The sequence below is a fragment of the Synchiropus splendidus genome, chromosome 11, assembly GCF_027744825.2.
Source record: "Synchiropus splendidus isolate RoL2022-P1 chromosome 11, RoL_Sspl_1.0, whole genome shotgun sequence".
NCBI lineage: Eukaryota > Metazoa > Chordata > Actinopteri > Syngnathiformes > Callionymidae > Synchiropus > Synchiropus splendidus.
The window spans coordinates 12,151,073-12,172,500 of NC_071344.1; the positions used below are offsets into that span (position 1 = coordinate 12,151,073).

The 21,428-nt window shown below is 41.0% G+C and overlaps 1 protein-coding gene across 2 annotated transcripts in view; it reads left to right on the forward strand.

Annotated features, from left to right (window-relative positions):
* aff2 (AF4/FMR2 family, member 2) overlaps positions 1-21,428 on the forward strand; it is a 104,575-nt gene that overhangs the window by 50,948 nt on the left and 32,199 nt on the right. For both annotated transcript variants that reach the window (XM_053879384.1, XM_053879385.1), the window contains exons 5-9: positions 7,059-7,103; positions 8,899-8,985; positions 10,607-10,640; positions 12,108-12,168; positions 15,597-15,651. In XM_053879384.1, the coding sequence (XP_053735359.1) occupies positions 7,059-7,103; positions 8,899-8,985; positions 10,607-10,640; positions 12,108-12,168; positions 15,597-15,651 (282 nt within the window). The remainder of the gene's footprint in view (positions 1-7,058; positions 7,104-8,898; positions 8,986-10,606; positions 10,641-12,107; positions 12,169-15,596; positions 15,652-21,428) is intronic.

Here is a 21,428-nt window from a genome sequence, read left to right on the forward strand (position 1 = left end):
CAATTAACGGGGACTGGAAATGACAGATTTACCGTGAGCGGTGTTTCACATACCGCTTTTAATTGGACGGCAAATCAACTTCTTATCTGCTCCACTGCAGCTCATTCTGGAGACGCAGATGCATGTGTGTGTCTACTGGTGTGTTCGCACTCAAGTAAGTTATAGTCACAAAAGTAGACCGGGCTGGTTTTCATGTGTGTAGGAAGTAGGAGCTGAAACACACTCTTAACTCTGCGAAGTCAGATCAGTCTTTTCCTGCCCCCACAAGGATATATATTTGATGTGTTTACACTTTTATAGCAGGCAAAATAGGTAAAAACGAATGTGAAATGTGAGAAATTTCATTTCCTGTTAAGGACTATATTTACAAGATGGCACAGACAATAGATAAATCAAAGATTAATATTGACTACGTGAGGAAAGAGGGGACCAAAATCGATTCAGATATGCATCGCATTGTTTTTTTTTAAATGACATGATGATACTGTTACAATGAAACACACAGGCGGCAATTTGGGGAATACAGTTGGTGAGCTGAGCTGTGTCTCTTATCTCGTATCACGGATAACTTCAAGTCATGCAGCAAAAAAAAAAAAAAAAAGTTTGATCTATTAGGCAAACTTTTATTTTCAAACCCAAGAACTTGTGTGAAATGCATAGCAAGGACTTGTTGCCATGTCAAATTCTAAGAACACATCATTTCACGGGTGACAAGCCTCATAGAGAGATGGCGTCCTTGCTCGTCGCTCGAGCCACGGTGGTCAATATGGCATCACTGAGGTTGTAGTCGGTGGAATGACATGAGTCATACTGGGGTCTAGAACTGTGTGGAATATAGTTGGATTTTGGTTATTTAGTCCAGGTCTAGCCACATTTTCCTTAGGTGAAGCTAGCCCCAAAATTTTACTGACAGAAGATGCCTTGTTCTTTTTTGTCTTTTTTTTGGGAGGTGGAGTGGACTATCACTCGTACTTATTTTTAGTATGAGTGATAAATTATGAGTGATGAATTATAAATAATCCCTGGACGTCTATTTCCACTCACTACTTCTATATTGGTGTGTCATCTAAGGGGATGAGTTTTGTCCTTCACCTTAGGCTCAGATGAGACCCCCTGCTGGTGAGGTGGTCAGCCAACTCATTCAATTTCCCAGGAATGGAAGGAGAAACTTAGCCCACATTATGTATTAAGTATTATTTGTGATCTAAACCTGTGTCATAATTAACATGGGGCAACACAGTCTAGTAACTAAATGGTGTTGGAGCACTGAAAAGAAAATGACGACGGCAACAAAGTCGTGCTTGCTCTGCTGAGCATGTGAAGAGCCCCCTAACCGTCTGTCCTTGCTGTTCAGTGGCATCCTCATTTTCTGGTTTTCTTTGAGGGCTGCTCCTGTGATGTCTCCTGCATGCTGGTAATCCCAGTGACGCGACCACTTCGGCTCAGTAAACAGATGAAATATGGATGATAAAAGACACAGATGAAACTGAATAAACAAGGCACCCACGGACAAAACATCCTTGAAGATTCCCCCCCCCCCCCCCCCCCCACGCCCCCCCCCCCCCCCCACCCCCACCCCCCCCCCCACCCCAAAAAAAAAAAAAAAAAAACCTGCTGGATGCCCCTCTTTAGAAACTTCAATCATGGCAGCTGCATCAGGCACTTCTGCTCTGACAGCGAAGCTGCTCCCTTCACCAGAGAAACAAGTTTGTCGGTGTTTCAGACCTGCTCCATATCAGACTGAGACAAACATTCTGATGAATCTGTCGGTTGAGAAGATAGGTGAAGAGAAGAGAAGTGCTGGCGAACATGCAGATCTAGACTTGATATGGTCTGTCAAGATTTTTCTTTGTTTTGAATAATGTATGTCTCATTTACTTGTATCCTCTTTATCTACGCCACTGTCACCACAGTCTTGAACTCTCAGGTGATAACATCCCATGTTGAATCAGATCAACGTCTCTGTCATAATACTTCGCCTCAATTCTCTTGTACAAATTGAGAGTATTCATTGTGGTAGACACTAAATGAATGATGATCTTCACTCAAATAATATCCCAGTATTTTCATGTTTCAGGCTTTATCTCTTACCTTAGTGAAGGGTTTTTTGAGAGAAGATGAATTTCGGCATGAACAACGATGGGCCTGTATAAGGTTATGGCGTCAGCAGTCCATATATAATGATCAGAATTGTGTGATGCAAAGGGCTCACAGGGATGATGTTGCTGGGGGACCAACTTCCATCACTAACTGTCATACCCGAGTAAATGCCCTTTAATGCCCTCAGATCAGTCTTGTTTTCTCATTGCATTTGCACACATTTCAGCGAGATAATTCTTAAGGATACACAAACAACTACATCTGTCTACAAACCTGCGCCGCATCATGACCAGATTTATTGCCCACTGACCTCAACCAACCGTCTCTCACATCACCCTCAGAGTAACAATCCTGTGGAAGTGCAGCAGGATTAGAATGCAGAGCCTTAGGAAAGACCTATACATTCAATGAGGAGACACTATGCAGCTATACAGCTTGTAGTCGTGCTGCTGGTTGTCATATGGGTTTTGTAGCGACCAATACTGTAAATATTTCTGTTATCAAATGATCACCACTCAGTCATCTACTGTTGTGATATAAGGATTCTCTTTAAAACTGTAACATATTTAGTCTTTCTAACTTCTTGTACCCTGTAAAGATATGAACAACAAATTACGTCCAATTTAAGTGTTGTTAAATGATGCAAGAGAAACTGAAAATGAATGAGCAGCGATGACAGTCGGAGATGTTTCGCATCAGTTTTCTAATGGCTATTGTTACAATGCTTCAAATTCGAATATACTTTTGGTTGTTTGTGCGTGTTTTTATTGACCCAGGCATTTATTTCCAGGATTTCTGCTTCACCAATAGCACTGGCTATATTTTCCACATCTCCTCTAGTTATTTCCGTGATATGTCTTCTCTCTGAACTGTTTTTCTGTTTCCATCTTGATCACAAAAAACTTAAGTTGTAGTTATAAAGTCTGCAATGTATCAGTTTGTATATTAGTTGTTAACACTTGTCACTGTCTATGAACAGCCGTTGTCGGTGAGTCCAAAAAACAGGCCATGTTTGCAGCCTTTATCTTGTATTCACAACAACTTTAACAAAATCTCCACAGCTCCATCCGTCATGTGAAAAGAATGTTTGGTGTGGTTGTAAGAATGGATCACATTCTCAGTCCTCGACCTCTGTATGGTGCTTCATGTCCTCCAGTCAATGCATGTCTTAAGTTTTATTCACGGTCAATCTTGCTGGACTCCAACCACAATGTCTTTTCCATTTTAAAATGCGGGGATAGTGTAAGACAGGGATGGGAAAACTGGTCCTCAAATGGGCAGGGTGGTGCAGGTTTGTCTGTGGTTTGTCTGGCCATTTGAGGTCTGGTTTGTCCACCCTTGGTCTAATGCCATACACATCATAATGGAGCAAAAGGTGTTCCATGCCTACTCTGTATTGTTCTCTCGAATTTTATTTAATGCCAAAAAACTTCATAGAGAACAAAAGTGCAGCACTCCAAACACCATTCAATCATTTTGAGTGAAGTTCTGTCACTCAACATTCTCAGTCTCACTTTGATGAGCTTTAAGCTCAAATCTGGATAAAACCAAAACCCATCAACATTTTAGAGTCTCAGTGTCTGAAATGAACTTTATTGTGGCACCTTCTCTCTCCCCTGGTGCTCCACTCAGTCTTCACTCTCCAAAAATGAGTGAAGACGTTTTGCAGAGAAGACTTGAATCAATCAGTCGTTCAAGTTCAGAGGTTGGTGTCTTCAAACTATTGTAGATGCATTGAAGCATGAACTTGAATGTTGCCATTGTCTCACTGAGTTCAACCACTCCATAAACTACAACTCAAAACAACCATTTTCTTGTTGATTTGTGTATTATATCTCTCCTTTGCCAAACCAAGCTTTTTTTTAAAATGGGAAATGAGTGGATTGTGATTTGGAAAAGCTTGTATCAGCTTCTCACCGGATACACTCTACTATGAAACGGCTGGCTCTTCATGTGCAGGTGGGAAGAACTGCACATCTGTTTGAAGTAAAAATTGGTATTTAATTTCTTCATGTACTGATAATAATACACTAAGTACATTCATAAATCTGCATGGCCCGCAGTAACAACTATGGAGACGTCATGGTTCGCTGATATTTGTTGACTTCTGTGGTGGAGGGTAACAGATTTATTATCAAAAAGCCTGCAAAAACAGATTTGTTCCAACATTGTGCAAGTAGACGTTGATGAAACCTGATGAGTCGTCAGGTTTTCTTGGTTAACAACCTTTGGCTCAACAGCGTTTGGCTCAAAGCAGATGACAAATTTGAACTTTGAAGCCAAACCTCCAAAACAATTCCATCTGTATTAGACATCGCTCCCAAACAATGAAAAGATTCATATTTCAGGGAGCAGCCTGAAACCTGCTGTTGAACAAGCTCCACAGACCAGAGCTCCAAGTCAACTTTAACTGGAGTCATGTCTTGGCATTGTGCTCTATTGTCAAGTCTCTTGATGCAAAGCTGCTGCAAAATACTGTTATTCGAATCTCTCTCTCTCTCTCTCTCTCTCTCTCTCTATATATATATATATATATATATATATATATATATATGCACAAGTTTCCCTTCCAGATAGTCAAAAATGTACCAAGTAATAAAACACAACAATGTAATGGAGGAAGCAAGTTTTCTCCTCACAAACACTGATCTGCCAAACTCAACCGGAGAGCTAGTCAGGGAGGTGATAAAATGAAAATAAAGTTTGTGCACTGACAAAGCCCTTTGTTGTTGGGCCCACGTTTAAATTTGTTGTTTGAATGTAAAGTTTGCTGCCAGATTCTCTGAGTCAACTTGTTTCAGGCAGAATAGTTCATGCTTTTTTTTCTCCTCTGGATGATGTTTATCTAAAGAAAACAGCAGAGCGACTGCAGCAAACACTTCTGTTGAGTTGTGGTTTGTTCTTTATAATACATATACCATACTTTATCAACGCAATGTAAATCTCTGATTCATTTCTCATCTGTTTTGTCCAGAATCTATTCCATTGCTTCTGAATTGTTTTAAGGACATTTATGTTGACCACTGGTGGCTTTAGCCACACCACAGAGATACTAGATAAACAACCAGAGGTTAGGAACCTATTAATTTGGAAATGAAAACACAAATCTTAAAATACAGGGGTTAAACTACGAGTAGCCTGTGTAAACCTGATGCTGTTTGTTAATCCGTTGAAGTCTTTGATACACCCTTTTTAACCATGGAAAGTAGGAGTACTGTGGGCTGCCGCCCCAAATACATTGCTTTCAACACTAAAGACGTGAAATAAAGTGCAAAGAAATGTAGGCAGAAAGAAAATGACTGGTTCACTTGAAACTAGGGATGCAACATTCTGTGGCGGAATATATTCAGCCAAATCGTGAAAAACGATTTTTGCTTCTAATCGACAACGTGCTGAATGTGTTTTTTTAAATGCAAAAATGCGCCACGGAGCTGAAATTAACTCTGCGAGACGGCTGACGAAATTCCGCAACCCACTCCCTCATTCTTGCGCTGAGAAAAACCTGGCAACACATTCCTCCACTTTTTTTAATTGTCATTGTTATTTGAAAGCAAGTCAGCACACCACATTGTTTCCACCCACGTCCTCTCCACTGTCTCTTCACCCCCACCCTAAAACAAATGAAGGAAGAGTGTTCACGGATGTAGCTGCGGGTGTCATTTCTCATGATGATGTGCTAGTCTATGCTAGTGTTTTTGTGAATAAAAACCACGCTGACTCATATCTTCTCTGTTAGGTCAACACCGTTTCTTGTTTCTCCTTCTTTCAAGACAATAGTTACCCTCAGTTAAAAAGTCGCTCTGTGAAGTGTGTCAATGCTGTTAGTTATGTAGCGTGGTGCGTCATCTGTTCAGTGATGTCTTGCGGGTTCTATGGTCAAGAAGGAAAAAGGAACTGCAAAAAAAAACAGTATCTAGGAGCCATGTTTGTTCATTTATTGTTGTGTCATTTATCGTTGAATAAATAAAAATATCGTTTAAAGTTTTAAGTTGATTTATGCTTGACGTATGATCGATGTGATAGTCATAAAAGTTTATACACTTGAAAATGAAAAATAAAACAAACCATGAGATCATATTCTTGTAACGGACTCAAAAACTTTGGATCTCAGTTCAACTAAATATAAATAATGCTGCAAATGATTGTATTTTAGAGATGGATTCCAGTAATCCAGAGAACATTAGCTGCCTCCTCGCTCACTATTTTAAGTTGGTTGCGTGTGTCTCAGCTCTCCTCTTCTGCAGCGGTGACTCTTCTGTCCTGGTGAACATATTCCACAGGGTGGATAGCTATATATGGATGGTTCTAAAAATATTACTATGTGAGAGCGTTTAAAACCGTTGTGCTTTGTTATTGCTTAAATCTGGAAATGGGCTGTGTGGTCCAGTTCCTGAACCAGTCAGATCGTACGGCCGTATGCAAGATTTCAAACGTCAATAGCTATGCCATCGGATCATCCCACCCACACGGACTGAAGGCCCTGTACCAGAACTGACCAGTCCTAGTAAATGTAGAGTTACACGCCGAATACTTCATATTTTGTGCATTTAGTTATGAATTGTATCAATAGCTACTGACTGTTGATTTCATTTGTCGACTGTTTGTCACTCAGAAAAAGCAATTTGATACTCTTTATGTACAAACAATGAGCGAGGTGCTTTCGCTGGCTGTAGTGCTGTCATTAAAATCTGAGTAACAGTCCTGATGGAATTAGCCTTGTTCATAGTCTTTGTACCAGGTCAGTGAACCAATCATGCTGGATTGAATTATGGAGCATCTCACAGCCCCACGAGAGAAATGAGAAGCTCCCTGATGGGGTGTCACTTCCACTCCTAACTGGAAACTGACCAGCACTCCGGGCTGCTGTCAGTTAGCGTGTGTCGATCGTAAATCTGTGTTTGTGTGTGCATCTAATCATTATGGAGTCCAGCTCATGTCTCTCTGCTTTGTTTCCACAGGTCAGCCTGACCAATGATTCCAGCTGTGTCGAGGAGATTCTGCGGGTATGAGGCACACAGACGCACACCAACACACAGTCATCAGTCCCGTTTCTGTTTTGTGTTCAACCTCACACATTTTTGTTCAGCAAAATGAAATGAATGAAGGAAAGGAGATTTTAGCATTTAGTTTCCAAATCAAAGTCCTCAACATTATTATTTTGTATTATATATTATAGTAGATATTATTGTCTTACTTTCCAAGTACAATACATTACGGTTACAAATCCCCCAAAGGGGCGGTTACAAATCACCAAAATGGGGGGGTTACAAATCACTAAAATGGAGGGTTACAAATCACCAAAATGGGGTGGTTACACATCACTAAAATGGGCGGTTACAAATCACTAAAATGGAGGGTTACAAATCACCAAAATGGGTGGTTACACATCACTAAAATGGGCGGTTACAAATCACTAAAATGGAGGGTTACAAATCCCCCAAATGGGCGGTTACAAATCACTAAAATGGGCGGTTACAAATCCCCCAAATGGGCGGTTACAAGTCACTAAAATGGGCGGTTACAAATCACTAAAATGGGCGGTTACAAATCACTAAAATGGGCGGTTACAAATCACTAAAATGGGCGGTTACAAAAATCACTAAAATTGGGGGTTACACATCACTAAAATGGAGGGTTACAAATCACCAAAATGGGGGGTTACACATCACTAAAATGGGCGGTTACAAATCACTAAAATGGGCGGTTACAAATCACCAAAATGGGGGGGTTACACATCACTAAAATGGGCGGTTACAAATCACCAAAATGGGGTGGTTACACATCACTAAAATGGGCGGTTACAAATCACTAAAATGGAGGGTTACAAATCACCAAAATGGGTGGTTACACATCACTAAAATGGGCGGTTACAAATCACTAAAATGGAGGGTTACAAATCCCCCAAATGGGCGGTTACAAATCACTAAAATGGGCGGTTACAAATCCCCCAAATGGGCGGTTACAAGTCACTAAAATGGGCGGTTACAAATCACTAAAATGGGCGGTTACAAATCACTAAAATGGGCGGTTACAAATCACTAAAATGGGCGGTTACAAATCTCTAAAATGGGCGGTTACAAATCACGAAAATGGGCGGCTACTTCTACATTATTCAAATCTAAAGCCTTAAAAGTGTATTTTCAAAGTTAATCGACTGACAGTTCACACACAGAAACTCATGGACAAGGACTATGAAAACGGCAATGTTGCGGCTTCGTTCTTGTCAAATCACCAAACTATGTTGTTCAGCTAAAATAATAATAATAATAAAATGTTTTTCTCCGATAGATGAAACGTGTCTCCAGTTATTCTACTGCTGTTGGTAAAAACATAGAATGCAGAAGTTAAGCTCAGTCATCAGCCTCCGTGTCATACATCAAAACACTGACACTCTCTTCTTGTGAGCATGTGATGATGTCACTGTTGCCTGGAAACAGATCACAGTCACTGTGGAGGGAAAACTCTCGGAGCCTTCAATGTTGTTGAGTCACACAATTATTTCGCACGCTGCACACGCCAACAAACACACGTGAGTCACCAAATGAGTCACCACTTCCCAAGGAGCTTCACATAGAGAATTCATGTCTCCAGTTGTTTCACCTTTCGACCTTCAGTTTTGTGTAGGTTTGTGGGAGAGACCATTCTGTAGCAATGAAATCAATGACCGGCATCCACTTATTATCACTTTGTTGGAGCAGTCATCATCAGCAGTGAAAGCTCAGCTTCTAAAGTAGAAGGAGACATGAAGTGCTGGCATTTGGATGCTGACTTGGATGTAACATGTTGTCTTTTCCTCAGGAGATGACTCATTCATGGCCTCCGCCTCTTACTGCCATACACACTCCTGGGAAAGCTGACCAAACCAAGTTTCCCATCCCAAACAAGGTTGGTGTCAAGTCTCCTCATATCTGACATACACGTCTTTACCATCCAGTGGTCTTTGTCCCCGAGGGATTCACGTGTTCACGTTTTTAAAGGCAGTTCTTCACAGCCTTCACAGGCTTGGCCCTGTACCTTACTGATGAATGCACCACCAGAAATGAGCTTCAACAGTGACTCAGACTTTTGAACTGCTCTTTGAAACACAAGGCAAAGAAGTACGTCCTCTAGATGTGAATCACTGAGAGGAGCCATAAATCCCATCTCATCAGCACAGCGATCTCTCTCTCTTTTCACACACCACCTCTCGCTTCCAGTCTGATCAACCTTTTTTTGTACTTTGTTTTAAGTGTCAGTTTAGGTGTTAGGGAGTTGGATCACTCTGCTCCTCCCTGGTGCCCAATCCCCATGGCCTCTCAAAGGTCCTGGGCCTCTGAGGGAACGGATCCATGCTGTTCATTTGGGCAGTGACCGACCTGGAATTTGGATAGACACTCGCCCGGTCACTCCCCTTCCTTTGTCCTGGCTGCAGATTAGACTCCAATGGTTGTGCACTGATGAAGACCTTGAGTTGCTGTTTGCCTGGTCCCTCACCTAGGACCCGTTCTACATACTGTAGCTCTTAGGGTCATTTGGACAACACAGTAAGATTCTCCTATTCCAGCAGTAGCTCCTAGTCTGCCATGGCTTGGTCACCCAGGTTGGAGAGAGTCGACAGTTCAGTAGCCTTGGGATCTCATCTCTGCTTTTTGCAGATGGTGTAGTGAAGACAACCCTGGAACGTTAGAAAGGGTTGTAATTCTGCCCTGGATGGAGGTGTTCAGGTGTCTTGGGGTCTCATTCCTAAGTGAGGGAATGGTGGAGTGTGAGGTGGAGAGATCGATCTGTCATGGCGGAGAAACACCTGAGCCAAAAGTCAAACCCTTGAATTGTCCCCTGTTTGTTGGCTCACCAGTGGTCATGACCTTTTGGACTGAAAGAACAAGATGCTGTAAATAAGCAGGTTTTCACAGTAGGCTCTCTCCCTTCTGGGAGGCACTCAGTGCGGAGCTAGTGCTGCTTTGCAGAGAAGTGAATGCCACCTTTTTGGAAAACACCTGAATGCATTTTCACTGGTACTGTACGTAAAAAGCGAGTCATTTATTAAAATGAGTCCCGTATAATTTTAAAAGCCTCATAAATACGCATAATTTATGAGGCGTTATGAGGTTATATCAGAAATAAATGCTTTTTAGTTGCTCCCTACATGATTATTCCAAGTCAAACACTCACTGTAGTGGAGCGAGAAAGGATATTTCAGTCCTTTCCATTGCCAGAAGCAAACATATTTGAAGTTGAATGACCTTTGCTAATATAAAGGAAACAAAAGCAGAAGAAAATCCTCTATGCTGAATTCAAATCTCCATCTAGTCCACATTAAAGTTTCTCATCACCCCAGCCAAATACCCTGAAGTGATTTCCAATGGGGGAACATTGTTTTGTACTCATTTATATATAAAAACGTGTTTTTTTTCTTCCCTGAATTTGTTATCCTCTCGTTGGTCCATCAGTTTTGTAGCTGAAAAAAAAAATCAATAAAGAGCATTATTCTTTTATTTATTCTCCACGTCTCTCTCCCTCTCTCCAGGAGCCGCAGCATGTGACCTCGGGCTACAGTCAGAGTAAGTTTCCCAGCATCTCGCCGTGCGTAAAGGGCTTCAGGCTAATTAACCCCACGGAGACCACAACCTCAACACCGCCCACTTCAGAACAAACCAAGATACACAAGTCAGTGGATGGAAAATGAATTTGAAAGGACCATTATTCTTGCTACTTTGAGAATAAGTCACTCCACAAGTCAGACGTTACTAACACGCATAGAAGTAGAGAGCGGAAATCGGCCGAGCGAATAACTGTCAACAGGTTTATCTAAAACTGAATTTGCCCAGCAAGATGGGTGAAAAAAACAAAATATTAAAAGCAGAAATATTACCTACATGTATACGAATGAATGAGCAGATGTAACTAATAGCACAAAGTTTGGTTGTGATACAATGAAAAGGCTTCATGAAACATGTTTTTCATATGGTTTTAGAGCGTGGTTTAAAAGTGATGTGAGGTTTCATTGGAATGGTTGTTCAAATCCAAAGCTATTCACGCAGAGAGTGCCATCTGAACATTAGGACACTGTTTCCTGAAGCCTCAGTGGCCCATCACTAGAGATGGAGACTGGACTCGCCCCTCTCTGTGACTTGAAACCTGACTTGGACTCGTGGGAAAAAGACTTTAGCAAGTGCAACCAAGGTTCGAATTACATAGTGGCCAACTGCAAAATGAATGAATGATATGAATGAATACATTGTTTTGTTTTTCATGTTTTTTTCGGTCACAGATCAAAGCACAAACAACCATCCTGAAATAGAAAGATGCCGCATATAACCCTTAACGTAACTTAACAAACCCTAAATGGTGCGCTTGTGTTTTTCCAAATGACAAGTTTGTTATATTTTAGAGCGGAATATTTAAATATCACTTCTTCTCCTGAAGATGATGTCATGCCTCCAGTTCATAACAGTGCAGTGGTCTCAGGATATTGGCTGCCAGTCGTAGAATGCTCATTCCTGAATCTGAAAACTTGACTTGGACCTGACTTGGAAAAAATGACTATGTATTAGGTAATGTAATAATGATGTTACAGATGTTGCATTTCATTTTTACTCACTAAATAATGCAAATTACTGAATAATACGAGCAATGATTTGAAAATAAAATGAAGCAACAAATACATAAAAATAAAGTCACTGTCACAGATGGGGCTAGATTGCATCACTTTTCAAAAGGTGTGAACTGTGAATTGGCAGAAACAATATTTAGTACGCTTCATTGTGTGTCATTTTAAAAGAGGCAGCTTCATCGACTTCCTGTGAAGGAGAAATGCGCCAGTAAAATCGTAGAAGCTGTCACTTCTAGCTGTCTTTCGTTCACCACGAATAAGTGCGACTTTGTTTCCAGAGCATCGGACTGAAGAAAAAAAAAAAAAAAAAAACAGACCCTGGTGTAAGCTGGCAGTGTTTTAAGCCTTGTCACTTGTTAATATTTTAAAACATTACTGTGGGATGCGCTCACACTTGATTGTCTCTGTGTTGCAGAGCGAGGTTCAGTGGCAGTCAACAAGCTGTCGACAAAACCACCCAACGCACCACAGAAGTCGTGAGTGACACACCCACACACACACGCAACAGACACTCACAGAAACACACACACACTGCTGCAGCTATAAATTGAAGCAAGTCTCTGGAGTGAGCCTCACCACGAGCTGGAGACATAAAGACAGTGAATGTGCGCTGGAAAACGCAGCTACATTAATTTAATGTGAGCCTGGAGTGAGTCGCAGCATCTCTGCACTTCACTCAGAGCTGTAGAGCAGGATTCATGAGGAGGGGAAGATCTGCCTGCTTAACTGTTGACACACAGGGGACAATCGAACGAATCAACACTGCTGACATTCTACTGTATCTAATGTATTTTCATTGCAACCCCCCAAAAAAGAAGCTTTTTTTGTTAGCATTAATGCCTGAAACCCAGTGTGATGAAGCAGGTTGGCAGACCAAATATTTGTGTGGATTTTTTTGTACGGTGTGTAATAAAAAAAAGTCACACTACACTTTATATATTACAGTCTCATCTATAATGTATGTATTATTAGTGCAATCATAAGGCATCAGAATGCATTAAAAAGGCTTTACAGAAGATGTTATGAATGTTCAAAATCACACATGACAACTTTTAAATATGTTTCTTTGGTATAATACTGTTGTGGGTTTTTGAGTCTTTATAACTAGATGAAGTGAAGTCCACGGTTTACAATACCTCATGAACCCTATCATAAGCTGGCGTATACGATTATGTACATTCAATGCATGATCTGTAAAGTCTTATAAATGCATCATGATGTCTTATTAATGTTGTAAAAATGCATTAAAGATAGGTGGTGAAAGGTGATTTGTGAAAGATGAAACTGACTAATGTTCGTGGTCAGTGATCAGCTCAGGAGTCGACCCCAACAGGCGTCATGAATCGGTCAGGAAAGTCAAGCAGCCTGAACTCAGACCTCTGTCCAACTGTCTGCCACGTGTGTGTCTGGCCTGTCCATCTGTTGTCTCTCTTAATGTTTGTATCCCTCTGTGTCTCTGCCTCGGTATGTCTCTATGTCAAGGTTTTGTTTGACTTTGAATCAAGACAGCTTACTTCTACTTTTATGTCATTTTTATTTGCGCATCCAAACCAGAGGTTATCCGTCTGTTACATGGCTGTGTTCATAGTACATGACCCCCGTCCACATGGCTCCCACTGTGCCTCCCTGTTGGCATAGGCAGACTGTGACTTTTCTGTCGTTGTCGGGCAAAACAATTTTGTTTTCTCTCTCACCATAACTTTATTTGAACGGTGAAAACATGTGACATATTATGGAACTGCTCTAAGCTACCAGAGATGTTTCCCATGGTCATGGTGGCTTCAGAGAGCGCTGATGAAAACAGCCATTCAGTGTACTGATAACACCTGCAGCGGGTGCCATGCGCCACTTGTACTTTCTTCAATTTTCACGAGAAGCCATTATATTCATACATTCATACTGAACTGTTAGGAGGGCCGAGTGGTGCAGTGCAGCTTATCAATAATAATATGTGTGGACAGGTGAATATAATGTGTCCTCTTCAGTTTCTTCTTTCATGCCACAATATTGCACACTTGCTTGCATTTCAAGTAAGTTGGATGCTTGTTGCATCCCAACACCTGGGGGAGAAGATCCTTGATCTCAGGTGAGGGAATGATTTTCAGGTGGATTGAGTGCAGTTGACTCCGAATAGGATTACGTCTCACTACAGTGAAGTTTCTAAGCGTTTTTTTAAGCCGTTTTTTGGGATGCATTTATAATTTTTGACTGTGTAGTACAGATGTTTGCTTTGAGAAGTTCAAAGATGGACTCTGTTGTGAAATCAAACGGTAACTAGAGATCAGCGATGCTGGTTTTCATTTTTATTTTTTCTAAAATAATGATGTTTTAGAATGAGTGACAAAGACGTCGTACAAGCTTTGGATATTGGAGTGTGGTCTAAAAACAAATAATAAAAAATAATGTCTTTTCAGAATACTGAAACATACACATCTTACTTCAACCTATATGTCAGAAACTTTGCCTCATTTTTGTTTACTGTAGTTTACGTTATGCTGGTGCACTCCCTTGATGTTTTTTCAATGGCGTTCTCTGTCAGTTATAAAAAAAATGCTTATTATAACACAGATCAGACTCATTTTTGATCATTTACAGGTCAAGTCTTAGTGGTCACACTTTAGTGCATGAGTGTGTACGCAGCTGTACAAATCCTCTGCTCTTTCATTTCATGTGGTCTTTCACATTATTGTTTCACAAACTGCTTTTTCTTTTCAAATATGAATATTTGACCTCAGTTTAAAGACCAGTGTGAGTTTCCTCACTTGGGAAGACAGCAAAGACAGAAACCATATAATTCACTTATGTTTTATGTCCAACTTATGTTGGCCAAACTTGTTATTTAAATTTAAAGTGAAGCTATAACATTAACTTATGCACACATTCGGATGAGGCCATGATCGCCATGTCTGCGATGCTCATCTTCAACAGCATCATCATCATTTCGAACCATCACACCAACATGCTGAGAGAGAATTCATTCTTTCACTGAGCGATACAACACAACCAGTGCAGTCAAGTATTGCATTAATACCATGAAGTGCAATGAAGTTGTTTTCATTCACATATCTGACTTTCTTAGTCAGATAGTCTGGATCCTCACACTGTAAAAGGTTGTTGTTTTTACAGACACTCTGTTACACAAAAAACATGTCAGCAAAAGACTGTGAGCGCAAATGTTAGCACCGTGAACATCCATCTTACAACATTTCCCCAAAATAAAGAAAAAGAAAAAATACAATAAAAGCCTGGCTATCATTAGTAATATATATCAAATATTATGAGAACTGAATGTTATTTCAAAATGATGGCGCCGCAATTAAAATAGCACGAAATTGTTTTCCTTTTGTTTTTCCTCATAAAACAATATAAATACATCATCTTGACATACTGTGCAAATTTGCTTTGTAAACATACTCATCCTGTGAAAAAGCCCAACCAAATAAATTGCTTTATATGTCCCCACACGTCAACTTTTCACTGTTAATTCAACGTTTAGTTTTTTGTTTTTGTTTTTTTTTTACAGTGCGTGGCCGCAAATAGTTGCTCACAGACACAAACAAAGAAGATGAACTGTAGGTTAAAAAGTCGGCAAGCCAATAAAGAACCAGGAAAAAATGATTGGAAATGGATGGGAAAAGTCAGCTGGTGTTTTCAGCATCTTTTTATGAATATTTTGTGGCTGGTAAAAGTGTAGCTGCTTCCCGACTACACTGTTTTGTTGTCATGTCATGAGGGCTCCCATCCAACAGGATCTCCTCTCCGAACATCTGGTAGTTTTTAGTTTGTACGTTTGCCAGGCAGTTTCCTCAAAGGGAATAGATGACTGTGGCAAAGAGACCAGAGAGCAATGCAGCAGACGGAAGGTCACGGCTGCAATAACACACCTCACACTGTCTCTGTGCAGAATGCTGGAGGATGACCTGAAGATCAGCAGTGATGAAGAAGAAGCCGAGCAACAGGTGAGAGTCACGGCTGTCCAGTCCTTCTGTGCTCTGTTTCATCACAAACAATGTTTTCAATGAAAAGTATCAGCCCCTTTTAAGAGGCGATTCACACAATAAAGATGACACACGCAGTCATAGATCTTCACCAGCGGCTTGTTATCGTAATGAACACCCTCCTATTAAGGTGTTTCGGAGCCAGACTTTGGTCGAGGTGCGCCTGCTCTGCGCTGCCGGTTTCATATGAGTGAACATGCAGGTTAATGGACCGACCGCTGACTGTTGCAGACCAGAAGCTGTCCAGACTCACCTAGACTGGGTTGTTCCACTACAGCTGCACTTTTTGGAATCGAGCTGATGAAGGTTTTGACACAGGACATGTGCTCTGCAATGCGTCACAGTCCCACATTTATTACAGCTTGTGCAGTGAATTGTCATTAGCGGGTCGCATACAGACAAAAATGCGAGCTGTAAAACAGAATTTGTGGATGAAGTTCAGTCACCCCTTGGGAACCTGCTTGGACATCTCAATATTGCTGGTAACATGCCCAAAATCATTCATATAACAACAGAAGGCCAAGCTTCATCGACACAGCATGAGGGGTCAAAGGGCATTTCGAGCTCTGTTTTCACCCAGACAAGCAAAGATGCCTTCGGAGCAGTGTAGTTGGTGCTTGTGAGTAGGACTTGCTGCAGACTGAACTCACTCTGAAAGTTGTTCTCACGTGACCTGAGCATTTCTTTGGCTTGAAGTTACCCGGTGAACTAATATAATAATAATAATAGTTCAATTGGGAAAGGCAACTTATTTTGATTCAAAACTGAATTTGTGTCGATGTACGCATTTCAGTTTACTTTTCGCATGTGAACGTGATAAAAAACAAAACCGTTCTGATTCTCGGTCACTTGCATTGTTAAATAGGACGAGTGTCCCACCATCATCTTTGCACCAATCCCCTTGAATTGATACTTCCATGTTTTGATCGAATTATTATTCTGACAGTGAAACTGCCACTTGCAGACAACAGATGGTGGTTCTATAATTAGTATACAAATGAGAAATGTGTCTGCTTTTGTTGTATGTTTTGCTGCCTTAACTGTCTTCATGGTGAGATCAGAAACTGAGCTTTAAAAGACAAGTGCAAGGAGAGAAGCTTGCCAAAGGCTCTTAACACAGACGGTGTAAATGAAATCAATGCTGTTCAGTCCGTTTCTTTGTGAAACTAAATAAATAAATAGAATATTTTTGAGCATGGTGGCAAACTGTCAATGTGCATTATCCAGTACCTTCTGCTTTTCTTGTTAATACACTATTTACCTTGGATTTCCACCAAAATAATTCTGTCGAACTAAAGCTGTCACAGCATTTGTTTACGCAAACATTCCGGAAGGCATTCATTGTTTATAGTGAGTCACCTTTTCTTCATGCAAATATTCGTGGCTTGGTAGCACATACTGTATGTGTCCTCAGATGTATATTTTTGAAGGGCACTTTTCATACTATTTCAATATTTTCATTTCAGTGATGAAGTGAACATATGTAAGTGTGAAAGAGATGAAACAGAATGCACTTTATTGATCCTTGTGTGAGGGAATTCAGTCGGTCCCCTGACAAGCAGCTACTGTGGGGCACCACTGAGCGAGTATTCGTGTCTTTGTCTGGGACGCGTCAACACGAACTTTCCATCCATTTTAAGATTTTAGAGTTTGATGTTATTTTTTTCTCCTAAAACGCAACCTATTTAACATACAGATATCTCAGCATTAAATCTTAATTTTCACTAACAGTTTGTTTAATACATGCTACATATTTTTTTAGATAACGTTTATGGAATTCACCCAAATATTGCTTTGAAAAACAGTGTGACCAAGATAAACCGTACAAAACAGAGGCGAGCCATTTGGCTGGAGAACTGCAGAGAAAGAGACAAAGACAGAGCACACAGCGAAGATAAAGAGAGGGATGCAGAGAGTGGAGAGGAAGTCACTCTGAGATAAATCATGTTATTTTGGTGTGCATGCTGCTAACAGGCTTATAGCAAATGAGTGCATGGTGTATTATCAAGCTTATATAGCCTCAAGTCAAAGACACACACACACACACACATTTATAATCAGAGACTTGCATGTGAAACACACATTCCAGCAGTGTGACACACACTCACATTCAGTGGTTAGTATTCTGTGGAACAGTGCCGTGAAGCCAGCAGAAGGCTGTGATGAATATGTTTTTGGCATGCAGTGCAAAGACAAAGGAGAGGACTGAAATAAAGGGCAGGAAATAGATGGATGGCTGGGAAAGGAGATAACTAGGAATGGAGAAGAAGAGAGATGTTCCTAATGACTTGAAAAACTGACAGACAAACAGCCAATTACCGCTGCCTGCCCTTTGTCTCGCCACATCTTCGTGATTCTCTCCGCTTCTTCTCTCGGGAGCCCACGTATGTGTTCCAACACAAAATAAAAATAACATGCTGATGCTGATGCTTGATGCCAGAAGACTGGAAACTGTCAAACCTTTGTGATTTTAACAATAATAATATGGCCACCATATTTCATGATGTTTTTTCTGCAAGATTAAATGGGGATTGATGAGGCTTCATGAAACAATGCCCTGATTTTCAGTGCTGTAACGTTGAGCTTCACTGAAATGGTTGTTTAACCCCAAAGATTTTAGAGCTGATAGCACCACAGAGTGGGCTCTGTAAATGATGACGCTGTTTCATGAAGCCTCCCTGCTCTCCCTCAGAAGTTTTGGTTCCACACTCCATATGAATTTGTCTCCAAACTTCAGCCATCCACGTCCAGCAAAGAGGGCAAAAAGATGGATGTTTTGTTGATGATGCCAGTTGGTTGCAACATTGAGATGCTACTGTAGCTTCAGTGATGGGCCCTGAGGACAGCACCATGGGATTTGCAAATGCTTGCAAGGTTGTTTATGCCAGTGAGTCTGGGGTACATCAGTAATCTCCCAGGAGGGTTGAATTGCTCAGGGACAGGTCAGTTTAGGCCTCTTTGCTCCTACGCCAATGACCAGACATCAATGATGGATGTGGACTAATGATTGATTTGAATTTCTTTTGAGAATTTTGTCATGGTGCTGCAACATCAGACTTGAAAGCACATGTGGTCAGACATGAAAGGAATCTTGAAAAGAAATAACTCACTGATGGCTGGAGCGTGTGTGACAGGGTAGCGCCTGCTATAGGAAGCTTCTTCTTTTCCTTTCGGCTTCTCTCTTCTGGGGTCACCACAGTGGATCATCCTCCTCCATCTCACCCTGCCCTCTGCTTCCTCTTCTCTCAAAACTACAAACCTCACGTCCTCCTTCACCACCTCCATCAATCTCCTCTTTGGCCTTCCTCTCCACCTTCTGCCTGGCAGTTCCAACCTCAACATCTTCCTACCAATGTACTGGCTCTCTCTCCTCTGTACATGTCCAAACCATCTCCATCTAGCCTCTCTGACTTTGGCTCCTAAACACCTGACCACGTGTGCCGTCCCTCTGATCTACTGCTTCCTGATCCTATCCATCCTGCTCACTCCCAGAGAGAAGCTCAGCATCTTCATCTCTGCTACCTCCAGCTCTGCCTCCTGTCTTTTCCTCAGTGCCACTGTTTCCAAACCATACAACATTGCTGGCCTCACCACCCTTTTGGACACTTTCCCTTTCATCCTTGCTGACACCCTTTTGTCACACATCACACCTGACACTTTACTCCAATGATTCCATCCTGCCTGCACTCGCTTCTTCACCTCTTTCTCACACTCTCCATGGCCCTGGACAGTTGAGCCTCAGAACTTATAATCCACCACCTTCTTTATCTCTGCATCCTGTAACTTCACCAGTTCACTTGGCCCCCTCTCATTCACACACATGTATTCCATCTTATACATGTGTGTCAGCATAGGAAGCAAGAATGTCAAGAGAATTTGAGGCCTGTAGCAATACATTTGATTGACTCATCTCTGATGGAAAAAGTGGAATTGGTCTTCGCTCTGCAAGACTTGCATCAGAATGCATTTGGGAACCTAGCTCTGCTGCTTCGTTCCTGGAACACAATAACCACGGGGATCCATTGTGCGGATGTAAGGTGCCGTGCGTGGGTGTTCAAGCCTCTAAATTGTGTCACCAGGTTTTGATGTGAAACACTGCGCTCCCTTCTCCCTCGCGGTGGAAGTATTCACAGAGAGGCTTTTAGAAAGGAACATGAATCAGAGACTGAGTGCAGAAGCAGTTTAACATCTTCATGGGCTATTAAAGCAGCAGGTTATAATGGGAGCTGGTGGGGGAATTGTTGTCTGTTGTCCAATTCTAGTCAAACATTTCCTCTTCAGAGTCCTCTCCGCTGCACGAGAGCTAAAGATCTGACAGCTACACGTCCAGCCATCAGAATTCCCAGCGGTGACGGAGCTACATCACTAAACAAGCAGCCAGAGGCCGTATCGTCTGTCGCCGCTCATAATTAATGACAAGATGTTGCGTGAATTCATTTATTATTCTATAACTGATCGCATCATGCTGCAGCAACTAGGGGAAATTAATGAAGCTGAAGATTCACTCCTTTCTTCCCGGAACAAATGATGTAAGCAAGTGTAAGTCGCGGGGTCGTCTGTTGGGGAATGTCTCCCTGATATATGTTTTTAATTCATCACACTGTCTTGCTGAATTTTTAATGCCAGTATTGAGAGCCTTGAGTTTGTTTTCACCCAAGACCATGTGAGATCAGCGAAGCTTTGGCTGTGTTTCTCAACTGCTTTGGAACCCATCATGAGCCTCATGTAGCCCAAATCAAATAAAGAAAAATAAACTGAAGAATAATAATATATTTCAACATATTTTAAAGACAATATATGACATACACACGTTGCTTTTTTTTTTTTCTTGCGAGGACTTTGGAGGTTTCTCATTGTCATCCATAATGCTTCCCCCAGCCTCTCAGCTTAAACCTAGCCATCCAAAACACTTGGCTTCACATCACCATGAGTCTTAGCTAAACTATCACCCAATAGAAAAAGTTATTTTGAAGTTTTAACCCTCAATTGAGGCTTAACCTTTTTTCCCAGTATTGGTCCTGACAAGATTAGACAAACAGAAGTAGGTGTGTTTCCAAGAGTTAGTCCCCACAAGAACAGCTATACAAACTCACTCACTGCAGCCCAGACACTCACTCACTAGTTTCTAGGCTGCAGTGAGGACATTGTTTCATGAAGTCTCATCAACCCATCATAACCTGTGGGAAACATTTGTGAATCACTGGTGTATGGCACATGGAACATTTACAAGTGTGGAAACAAGGTTGCAAAGCTCTCTGGACAACTAAAACGACAAGTTATTCTACTGGTTTGTATTTAGATATATTCAAATATAAATTCAATAAGTCATCTGTCAATATTTGACTGATATTTGCTTTCTTTGTTACGTTGTCTTCTTGGAAAATTCACTATTCAAATTTTTTTTTTACCTCAACATTGTTTCTTTAAATACACACAGATTTTCTTCTTGGACAAATTCATTACTATTTTGCGTATGGATAACATACCAACAATGCTGTTTGTCTTGAATTTTATTTTATTTTTTTAAAGATACATTGAAAAAAAAAAAAAAGTACTGACTAAATCACCAACAGATTACAGCGTTCATGTCAACAGTTATTATAGAAACTGTAAAAGTGATGCAAAAAAAGAGGATCTGGATGAAAAAATGTCAATGTTACGAGTCATTGGTCAATGGATGACAATATACATATTGTATCTCTCCACACAAAGATTAGGACATGAGGAGATGTTTTTTT